This window comes from Engystomops pustulosus, chromosome 8 (genome assembly GCF_040894005.1).
Source record: "Engystomops pustulosus chromosome 8, aEngPut4.maternal, whole genome shotgun sequence".
Lineage (NCBI taxonomy): Eukaryota > Metazoa > Chordata > Amphibia > Anura > Leptodactylidae > Engystomops > Engystomops pustulosus.
Window position 1 is genome coordinate 44713093 of NC_092418.1, and position 12535 is coordinate 44725627.

Here is a 12535-nt window from a genome sequence, read left to right on the forward strand (position 1 = left end):
TTTCCAAGATTTCTCAGGTGTAACCTCTCGTTCTGTGGAAAGTGCTAGCTCCGCACATCAGGCTCATCCATAAGGAATATCTTACAATGTACAATAACCCAGACTCCATTGCACAACCACATACTGTAAGCAGTGCTCATCTTGACATCTGCCTCCCGTTTCCCTGTAGACTGTAACTCCTTGTCGTCAGAGCCTTCTCTTTTTTTTTTTGGCACACGCGATCGGATTGTGGCGCATCGGCATGCAACACAAATCGGGGGCGTGGATGTCGGACAACCCGACTGATTCGGACAAACCGCGGAATTTAACTTTCAAAATTGCAAGATCAGCACTTACATGCACCAGGAAGAAGAAGGTGAACTCCGGCGGACCTCAGCGGGGAAGCGACACATGCAGGAAATTGGATGCACGATCTTAGTGAATTGCGGCAGCTCCGAATCATCGTTGGACGTTCCGGATCGGCGGCGTCAACGGGATGGGTAAGTAAATATGCCCCATTGTGTGAATTACAGATCCTAATGAAACTCATTATTTTATTAGTGTGTAAGGGGAAAATGCACTGGGCCACATTTATTAAAGTGTTTGCACTAGTTTTCTGTCTGACTTTGCTCTAGAAATAACGTGCAAACTGCTTTCCGTGTATTTATAAAGTGTCTGAACCAGTTTTGTGAGGCGGCTGCACTGTGTCCAACAAATGTGCATCTTAAGAGGCGCGTTATTGCTTAGTCCTAGTTTGCGCCACATTTATTACTGACGGGCATCAGAGTACTGTCTGCGCCACAATTCTGCAGCATGAACAAAGTGCACCAAAAAAAAAATGGTGCCCACTTCCAGAGTAGCGCAGGGTGCGTCAGATTCGTGAAGACCGTGAGCCAATTTGGATGAATCTGGCGCAATCTGCAGACAACACAGGAAAACTACACATAGTACAGACTGCACTAGTTTTGATAAATGTAGACCAATGTATCTAAACCTACAAATGGAACACTCAAAACTGTATCAGAAAACACCAATGAACAACAATGTTAAAAATACCCTTTAAGATAGTTTATTTTTTGTTGCCTAGGGCAATGTGATGGCAGTTCAGCCTATAATATATTGCACTTGCACTTTAATATGAAACATAGTTTCAGGACTGTATTGGATGACTGTATTCGGAATTATTGAAAATGCACTGTCAGGGATGTTTAGTAAATGTAGTACATTGTGCTTACATCTTAGGAGTGTAAAGATAGGCCAGCCTCTGTAGTGCCAAGACTATAATGGTGTACTTGTACTTTAATATCCTATTCCTGCTATAAGGTTATGTAAAACTTATAGTGACTGATTATTTTCTATTTTTAGGTGAAAAATGCAGAAGCTTTATTGACCTTGCACCAGCATCTGAAAAGGGTAAATAATGAATTCTACATATTTTTACTATTTTAATTTACTGTAAGTGAATAGCATGTACATTTTTGGCTTGATATGTAGTGTGGCATGCAATCATTTTCTATTGGGGATTGGAGAGGGTCCCCTATATTAATGGAGGAACAAATCAAATATGTGTTCTGTCACTTCATTGTATAGCCAAAAATAGAGTACTATAACCAGCTTCTCTTTGGAAGTCCCATTGATGAATGGAGCAGCAATCTGTATGGTTGTCCTGACACTATACATCTACATAGTTGTCCTGGCTGTCCCCAAATTCATGTGATCGGGAGGCCGTGGGACTCTCAATGATCAGCATGTGTAATCTTTTCTTTTAAAACTTATACACTGTACCTGATTCTGAACTATCTGTAACCCTATACAGTAAAGTAGATGGGATATACTTATATTCCTACAGTAAGTCTTATTTGCAGCAGCAATTTGGAGAGGAGGTAAACTAGACAAAGGATGACCACTCTGCATCTCTGCCATCCTGTACGTCTGACCAGAATTTCATGATATTTTATTTGACGGTTCAGCATTATAAGTGACAATTAATTGTACTTTCATGAAATTCTTTTTAGTATATAAAACACGAGTGTAAGATGTAGACACAGGTATAATTGTCAAGTCCTTTAATCTTCTGCAAAAGATATGTAATGAAATAGTTCATATCCCTTTGTGCCTTCCATAACAATGAATTGCTATCAGAAATGTGTTCTACATTATATCAGCAGCTTTATCATTTCTTTCAATCATTCCATAAATAATTAAGTTTTAATGTTTTTCTAATTGACATGAGCAGGGACTAATCTCTGTACATTCTGTGGCCCTCGGTGCTGTAATTTCTCTCTGGAGCATAGCTGTAGGAGGGCAGTGGTAGTACTCATCACAAGGCTCTGAGGTCCTGGGGTCTCAGAAGCTGCACTACCAGAGAAGATACCATATATAAATGGCACAAGGTGTTTGGGGTCCCAATTACAGTATTTGCATGTAAGCAAAGTACCATCTTTTTTGGTTGTGTTTGCTTTGGATATGGAATGGCCAAACACGATGTGGGCAGATTGAATAAAGTTATAAAAAGACTGGAAGAACTATGGGGGCAAATTTAGATATTTTAGCTAAAATCAAGTATATTTTCGGCAATAAATGTCATTGGTTAAATCATTCAGCAACAGAATATTTTTAGTGATAGATTTGCAGGTCTTTTCTTCCAACTGCCTTAATCTGTATAAAGAAGAATTGGCCAATTTAAGATCTAACAGATAAAGTTTATTCTGGTATGATAGGATTATTAGGGTTGGTGGGCTTTGTTTTATTGTTTTATAACCACTCAACAACCAGGCACTTTTTGTTATTTGCGTTTTCATTTTTTACTCACCACCTTCAAAAATCTGTAACGTTTTTATTTTTCCATGTACAGAGCTGTGTACGGGCTTGTTTTCTGCATAACAAATTGCACTTCATAGTGATGGCATTTAATATTCCATACAATGTACTGGGAAGTGGGGAAAAAATTCCAAATGCAGTGAAATTGGTGAAAAAATGCATTTGCATCAATTTCTTGGGGGCTTGGATTTTACCCCTTTCACTGTGCACCCCAAGTGACATGTCTACTTCATTCTGTGGAGCAGTGTGAACACAGGAATTCCAAATTTATATAGGTTTTATAATGTTTTCACAGATTTACAAAAATTAAAACCAATACAAGAAAAAAAATGTCAATTTTGACATCTTTTGGCGCTAATAACTTTTGCATTCTTCAGTGTACGGAGCTGTGTGTGGTGTCGTTTTTTGCAACTTCGATAATGTTTTCAATTATACCATTCTCAGGACTGTACAGCCTTTTTATACCTTTTTATTGAATTTTGCAAAGTGGCCAAAAACTTTGGCCACTCTTTTCCATAACAGTTATTATAATTTGATAGAGCAGACCTTTTGGGACAAGGCGATAGCTAACAGGTTTATGATATTTACATTTTTTTTACTATTTTTCAGACCCCTCTGGATACTTTAATCCTAGGTTGTCTGATTGACCCTAGCATATCAGGATTTTCCACATCAAATTGCAAATCGCTCATTGTAATAAATGTATTAAAAGGAGACAGCCTCGTGTCTTTGTGTGACCCGAGGCTGTCATAGCAATGCATACTAATCTTCTCTCATACTGTCCAATGAACAGCAGGCAATGCCAGAGCAGCTACTATAAACAGTATATCCAGAAAGGCAGGCAGCAGGCCTTGACAAAGCTGTGTTAGCACTGAAAAGTTGCCACACTTGAATAAACCTCACCTTTGAGACTGAAAACTGGAGAGTTGCCTGCCTTTCTGGATATATAGTTTGTGGGCCCTGCACCCCACCCATGGAGAGTTTTTATCACTTTCTATTATCTACAATAAACAGGAGTGAGCTGTGATTTCTCTATGCTCATCTAGAGGCTTTGCTCACACACATACTGCTAATTTTCTGTTGACATTGTGTTTACACCACGTTTACATAAACACAATGTTCTGGAATTGCAATGTAAACAGAATGCACACTCACTGTGAATGTAAACATGTGAAAGCAAATGCCATGTTACTACAAATTCAATGTAATTACAAATATTGTAAACGTGATGTGAATCCAAATGCAGTGTAAACTCAAATTCAACATTTGCATTTACATAATGTTTGCATTTACATAACGTTTTCATGATCTTTGAGTTAACAGGGCTTTCACAAAGTGTTTGCATTGCATTTATGTTTACATTAATATAACCTTTACATTGCATTTGCATTTACATTGCACTTGCATCACATTTGCATTCACATTGCATTTGTGCTGTTTTTGTGTTTCCACTACTTTCACGTTTCATTTTGTTTGCATTTCCATTGCATTTGCATCCAGTTTGTGTCACAATGTAAGATGGTGTTTTTGTAAACATGGTGTAAACACAATGTAAACTGAATATTAGCTGAATGTTTTCACATTGATTGGACAGTATGAGAAAAGATTTAAACTTTCCCCTTATTCTTCTCCAGCTCCTCCTCTCTGCAATCATGGGGAATTAGAAACTTCAAAGTGCCCTTGAATCTGTATAGCAGCCCGTACATAATGGTGTGTGAATCTCCACATTTGTCAGGTGGTGAAAGGTTCTCTTCACGGATTGTGGTCATATACAGACCTAAAGTATAGCAAATGACAAAATCACATTGGCTACAAAAGATCACCATGCCCAGTCAAGGGAAAGGTAATCTAGGCCACATCCGTTGCATCAATGTCATTGTGTGTGTCCAAGACCTTGACCTGTGGCCACAATGAGATATACATTCTATTGTTATATATCTATTTAGACTTGAGAGAAAAAAAAAGCGGAAAGCGCAAATATAGTGTAGCATTTTTGAGTTGATTGGTGTTCATCAGTTGGGCGCCGAAAGGGGAATTTTTTCCTGATGAGCTATATGCGTACAACCTCTGCATATATATCTATTTAGAATTACTACAGGATACTCCCTGAATAAATATCATTATCTATAACTGACAACTACCAACAAAGCGGAAGAAGCATGTGCATCTACTTTAATCAGTCTCCTGCTCCACTTTTTGTAGTCTGCATTTAATACATGTTTTGCATGATTTGAGTACTCGTCTTTGTAATGATTCAGCTTCAACATTGTGTTGCTACTGGCTTTATAATAAGTTAAACTCAAAAATGTGAGAATGTATATTAATTGGGAGAAAAAACCCTACAGCTTCCTACCATTCTTGTAGAAAGTCTCTTCAAAATACAAGAGCTTAAAGTAATGATCATCATAAAACTTGGACCTAAAGGCAGAACTATTATGGATTTATTAAAAGTAAATTAGCATGAGGTAACATCCAGGCACTACCCTGAGGACTGTCAGGAAATGAATAAGTGCTCAAATAAACTGAAATTTTCTGCCTTGTCTCTAAATACACTGAATACACAGAATTAGAGAACAATGTATGAACACTTGATTTTTTCAGAACAAATGTAATCTGCATCGATCAACATTTGATGGATTTTTTGTAAGGGGCACCCCATGCCACTAGAAAAATGTTTTACAAAATTACCAAAGTAAATAAAAATAAAACTTTTATTTTGCAAAAATCATGATGGTCGTAATTAGAGAACAGCAATGACTGTAGCACAGAGAAGGGTTATAGTTACATTTTCTGAAGGTTACAGCAGTCACCAGTCAGTAGGTGTGCACAGGCCTTTGCTGTGATTGACCTCAGCACATCTACGGCCACAGGACATCACTAATGTCTCACACGGCTCTGGTGGGATTCTGACTGGTGGGATTGCTTTTGAGTTTAGATCAGGACTTTGGGTTGGCTATTTCATTGTTTTAATGTTTTCTGTTTTAAGGATTTTACCTGTTTTACCCATTTTGGTGTGTGACAGCCATTGTCCAGCTTGAGAATTGCTGGCTGACTAACTGGGGTTTTTGGAGCACGCAATCAGATTTGGGCGCATCGGCGCCAGCTTTCATGCGATACAAATCGGGGGGCGTGGCCGTCGCACAACCTGACTAATTCGGACAGGCCGCAGAATTTAAAATTCAAATTGTGTCGCAAGCCATGCACTTACATGCACTGGGAAGAAGATGGTGAACATTGGCGGACCTGAGTGGGGAAGCGACACATGCAGTGAATCTTAGTGAATCGCACCAGCTCCGAATCCTAGTCAGACAACGCACCTTGGGTAAGTAATTGTGCCCCAATGTTTTAAATTACACCCAGATAAATTAAACTTGCTTTCATCACTAAAATGAACTGTGGGCCTCCTCTGTCTACAAAACATTCTTCTCAGCAAAGGTAGATCTAACATTTTGATACTTTCTGCTAATGTGAGCATTGAGATTCTTTGCATTATCCTGTCCACTCTTGCATTTGTCTTATGAGGGTGACCAGCCTTCTTGGGGGACTTGATTGATGTTGTAAAGATGCAATATTCTGTAAATCACAGACTTGGAACAACCAACTTCTCTTGCGATGGCTGATGGGGTCACCGCTTTGGCCTTCATCTGGACAATCTGCTGCGGGTGGGTTTCAGTCACTTGGAACAGCACACCAGTTTTGGAAAGACAGTGCAAACTGGAAAGTCAGGCTGCTAGTTACATAGGGTTTGTCAGATACTTAAGGAAATTAGCAACAGATGCCAGATTAAAACCAGTGAGGGTTCTTGGCATTGTTTTTCAGATTGTCGTGGTTCAGTGATTTCCACAGATGCCTCAGAAAGTCTATGGCCCACATTTATCCAAATTAGTGTAAACTGCACTATATGCAGTTTGCCTGTGGAGTGCGCAGAGTGCTCCGGATTAATGAAAACTGCTGCATGGTCTTCATTCATCTAGCGCCCCCTATATAACCTATTCTAAGTTTTTTTTCCCTCTAATATTATACCCAAAACAACTTCTCCTGGATCTTCTTAGGGGGCTGGCACATTATGGTATGGTGACAAATTCTAACACCATAATGTTACTAAAGTACCAATTTATTACAGTACAGTGACCATACAGTGGTAGATGGAAGCTCAACACCGAAATTTCCCTCGAGTTGACTTCTTGATGGAGTTATTCTTCTTTCCAGTCAAACCTTCCTGACAACATCTTCCAGCTATGACTTAACTCTGTGGTGTTGGACATACTTGGTATTGTCATAGTTTAACCCTCATCTGCTTTCCCTTTTTCAACATACACAAACTCACTATTGTGCAATAGTGCAAATCCCAATATTTAGCACTTCACCATGAAGCCAATTCGTGTCCCCTATATAATAATAATGCCCTCCTTGTGCCTCCTAGACAATAAAATAATAAAGATCTGCATTTTTATTTTGCAAGGGTAACATTATAATTACTTTACTTCCGTTTCTACTTTCAACCAATAAAAGTGTACAATCCCTTCATACATTTTATTCCACCTAAAAGCACAAACCACAAAGATCTGGATCAAGCGGAGTGAAAATGCTGTCTGTGAAGGCTCACAATCTTTATGTTTAATTTCCCCTTTCTTAGTAAGTCCCACATATTTGCCCCCTTATATTTAATGCTCTCAGCTTCTTGGACTGGAGGAAGATGTCAAGTACCAGTGCCGCTATAATATCTTGCCCTGCCAGCAATGGAATGGGTATTGTACATAACTGTGTGGCAGATCAGAGATATTACAGAGATGTAAACATTTATAAAACAGACGTGACACATGGACCAGGTGCTAGATGGGAGTAGTGTCAGACAGAGAGTGTCTGGCAGCTAGTATGTTTGCTGCATTAGTTGGTCCCACAGCTTTTACTGTTTAAAAAATACCAGCATCTAACCTCTGCATATGACGAGGCAGATGCTGTTATTTTAAACTGACAGCCCCGGGCCCCCCTGCCCTTGTGGGCCTGTTTGCAGTCACACCTCCTGCGACAGTGAACATTACACCACAGGCAGAGATTTAGAAGTATGACCGTAGGATTAGCCTACATAGGGTTTGTAAGCTGCTAACTTCAATGGTGCCGTTGTAAATGTATACTGCTAATGCCTTCCACTGGTTAAATCTCCAGAATAGATACTTTGTATATCATTTTGCTGTAGTCAATTATCAAAATGTAATTTAAAGGAAATCTACCATTTGATTTGATGCATTATAAAAAGCAAACCTACCTTGAGAATGCTGTAGCTACACTGATGCAGGATCATATCTTGGTTAATCCCTGAGTTGAGTGGTTTTGCTGAAAAAAACAATTATAACATTCAGGACCTTGGGAAAGCTGGGTCAGGCTGGCTGCCTACATAAACCCATTACATACGGAGCTTGTCATTACATGGAGCTTAATGAAGACAGGACTAATCAACCTGAGCTGGATCACTCATACACAGCTGCTGGGGGATTGTGCAGCGATTGATTATTCTGCCTTCAAGCAAAACCCAGGGATTACATCATCCTGTGAAGCTGTGAATAACTAATGTGCTACAAGAAGAGCTGAGGGTGCGGTCACACGTTGCAGTTAAAACTGCATCGCAATTAGTTTTGGGTTGGTTTTAGGTGTAATTACTTATTTTAACAAGTGGAAGACATGAAATCACCAGGTGAATGAAATTTGTGGAACAGGTTTCTCCTTCAAAATCAAATTCACCTATTCAGTTCATGTCTTTCCCCTCTGAAATTGACAAAACTGCACCTAAAACCACCTCAAAACTAATTGCGATGCAGTTTTAACTGTAACGTGTGACTGCACCCTGAGCCAGCCACAGAAGTGATCATAATTATCATTATCATAATTTTATTATTGTTTTATCAGCAAAACTACTCAGCATAGAGATTTACCAAGATATGATCCTGCATAAGTGTAGCTACAGCATTATCAAGATATATTTGCTTCATAATGCATCAAATCAAATAGTAGGTTTAAAAAAATGTCCATATCTTCCTCAAATAAAGTTTCCCATTAAATAATTTTATGACATCCTATAGATGCGGGTATGGGAATAGCTTTGTTCTCTCAGCTACACTGTTCCTGGTACTCTTCAGTTCTGGACAGTCTAATCACCTCAGAGATCTGGATCATTAAGAGAGATATGCTCTAGGTATGTAAAGAGTTAATCATTAGTTTTTATTTCAACTTGAGGTAGATGGAGCTTCAATGCTTCCAGATTCATTACAGGAGAAAGAGCGGAATCAAGAAACAGAAAATCCATATTGTCTACACTGCTATATTAATGTATATGGCGTCTATTGTATATAACAATATTTATAACCACTATTGTAAGGTTATAAGGAAATAAGCAGACACTGAACACTATCTTGCAATGGCAACTGCAATATCAGTCTTTGTACAAAACAACATCTAGGTAGATGATTGCATGGAAAAATGTATACACTCAGTGCTGTTTATCTACTGTATATTGCATTGTATGTAGATTTTATTTTCTATATTGTTTTTAAAATTTATTTGAATAAAACCTATACCATGCTACAGGAAGTGATAAAACGTATTTGCTTGGATAGAAAATTTGTAGAATTGCACATTTTACCCATTGACCCCAAAATCATAAATAAAAGTTTGGCAACAAATTCTACAGTATGAACTCCAAAATGGCGCCCTTTGCGTTTTAAGCCCTCATTTATCTTTGACTGGCCCTTAAGGGGTTTAAACTACTGTATATACCCAAGTATAAGCTGACCAGAATATAAGCTGAGACCCCTAATTTTAACACAAAAAATTGTGAATACCTATTGATTCTAGTGTAAGCCTAGTATATAGCATGCCAACTCATACCCTCAATCTATAGCCAGAAGCCCCTTGCTCCCAGTATATAGACAGTCAGCTCAAACCCCCGGTATAAAGTCAGCCCTTTGCCCCCGGTATATAGCCTGCAACTCTTCTCCCCAGTATATAGCCTGCATCCCCTGCCCCAGTATATATCCAGCAGCCCCTGCCCCCCAGTATAAAGGCAGCAGCCCATGTCCCCCTTTATATAGCATGCAGCCCCTGCCCCCCAGTATATAGCCTGCAACCCCTGTCTCCAGTATACAGCCAGCAGTTCCTGCCCCCCAGTATATAGCCTGCAGTCCCTGCCCTCCCAAGATTATAGTCAGCAGCCCCTGCCCCCAGTATATAGTCTGCAGCCCATGTCCCCCCAGTATATAGCCAGCAGCCCTTGCCACCCCAGTATATAGCTTGCAGCCTGTCTCCCCAGTATATAGCCTGCAGCCCATGTTCCCCCAGTATATAGCTTGTAGCCCCTGCCCCCCCCCCCCCATGTATATATAAAAAAAGTGTACTCACCTCCCAACACCCCCGGTAGGTCCTCTTCTTTTCATCGATGTCCGGCATCGACTTCTTGTCAGTGTGCACCATTGATGCCGCTCGCTGACATCATAGTGTGTGCTGATGCCAGCACACACATTAGAATGTCAGCCATCAGCTGCTGTGATGCCGCATGCGACATGCGGCACACCGACAAGGAGTCAATGCCAGACATTGATGAAAAGAAGAGGACCTGCCGGGGTGCGTCGGAAGGTGAGTACACTTTTTGGTTTTTTTTATAGACTTGAATACAAGCCGAGTTCGGGTTGTACTCCGCTTATACTTGAGTATATGCGACAGTTACTTTGGTCAAATTTATCCTTAGTTCGTGGTGTGCAACTGAGAGACATTGATTTTTCTTCTTACTTTATGTGAACATGGGTTTAGGTTGTTGGCTGTTTGGAGCTCATTGCATCTTCTTCTCTTGCTCCAGCTAACTCACTGACACAGCTCTGCTCCTTACATTCCTGGATAGAGTCTCTTGATTTCCTATAAGCATTTTGTTCACCCTCAGTTTAGTACTAGTTAAAGTTTATCTTGGTTAGCTCCATATTGTGTAAGAAAGAGACTTTGTATTCTGCATTCCTGGTATTTTGATCTCGGCTCTATTCAGACTACACTTTTGCATCTGTGAATTGGTATTTCTTTATTATCTACTCCAGTCCTTCAGTGGCATAGGAAAAACTTTTAGAAAATTAGTTCCACCACAATTGCAAATATAAGTAAACGTTTGTTTATCCACCACAGACATTAACACCTCATGTGCCACTTTTATAAGTCACAGTTACTATGATGAATCTGATATGCAGAAGACAACTAAAGTACTCCAAGCACACTCCAAAAAACTGGAGTAAAATTCTGCCTAATTTTAATCTGTCTCAAAGACACCTGTAGGTGATACATTAATGTTACACAATATTACCTTGAAAAGTTAATCTCATGACAACTGACAAGGTCTTTTTTGATCCAAGGCAATACACCGGCAGAGCCAAACAGACAATATTATATAACACTGAATCCTGGTATAAAAATATGTTTATCTAGGAAAACACACTCTCTGCCCATTGATAGTAAGGTAGTAAACAATACGGTGCATACTCTGAAGGAAAGTGCGGGTTTTATATGGAATCAACAGACAATTTCAGCCTTTCATTCCCATTGTATATCGATACATTCTTACAAAAAGCAGCAGGATTCTCAGGTTGGATTCTAAGGTTCTCCTATAGAGGCCAGTTTAACATTTCCTTTTTGTCTGGGCTTTGAATTGCAGTCGTACACATAATGTGCATTCCACCATTTTTTTTCTATAGTCCTTTGTTTTCTACAATCTGTTATGGTTTGGAAAATGACTGCTTAGCAACTGGTTACCATGGTCGCAGGATGTCTCAGCATCAGAAGGATTTCATATTACTAGATGATGGCATTTCCTGATATATTTTCTCAATGCAATAGCCACAGATCCTGATTAACAAATCTATAGAGATTAAAGTATTATTGATGCTGCTGCCATTATGTTTACAGACATAGACTGTAGAAAATCATGTTGACGTATGCTAAGCAGGATATTTACTTAGTGAAATGAAAACATATTTTATATATAAATTATATATACTGTAGATATAGTTATAGATTAAGATGTAATATGAAATCTAAACTGTAGTGTGTGTGCCGTAGGGGATTGCAATTTGCAGCAGCATTATAGTAAATGAAAGCCGAATGTCAATAAGAAGAATATCAAGCACTAGGAATAAAGCCATACAGCACATTATATATTATTATGCAAATAAGAAGCGCTCAGATCTGGACCATGGTGACACTCTGACGCTCTCAAGCAACTCATTCAGAAACAATAAAGGAAAATAAAAGAACAATAAGCATCTCAGATTTATTAGTATGTAACAGCTTGCAAAGTACTGGGAGGCTGAGTATCATGAATTTCCCATCTTAAAGGAGGTTCAGCAAGATTAACATGTAAAAACTCACAACTAACTTTAAGGTTCTCAGTTTCTTACGATGCTCTTATATATACAGAACAAACACAGTTCAATCAATACATTATAGATAAATAGGCATAAAAGATCTACCCAAAATCTGTTTCCAAACTGAGAGGCGAGGAAATAAATTCAGTCAATAATGGAAGGCATCAGTTGGAGGAAATGAGAAGAAAAACATTTATATTCAGTTTTGACTATGTTCAAAAGAAATATTGTAATATCAAGTCTAAGACAATACGGACACTAATAGTATAAGACACATCCCATAGAAGAACTGAAATTCAAGTATTGTTATTGGGTCAAACAGGGCAGAAAATTTAAAGCAATGG

General features: G+C 38.9%; 1 protein-coding gene across 2 annotated transcripts in view; it reads left to right on the forward strand.

The window, feature by feature from the left end:
• GSG1L (GSG1 like) overlaps positions 1–12535 on the forward strand; it is a 121702-nt gene that overhangs the window by 47579 nt on the left and 61588 nt on the right. For both annotated transcript variants that reach the window (XM_072120790.1, XM_072120789.1), the window contains exon 2: positions 1345–1392. In XM_072120790.1, the coding sequence (XP_071976891.1) occupies positions 1345–1392 (48 nt within the window). The remainder of the gene's footprint in view (positions 1–1344; positions 1393–12535) is intronic.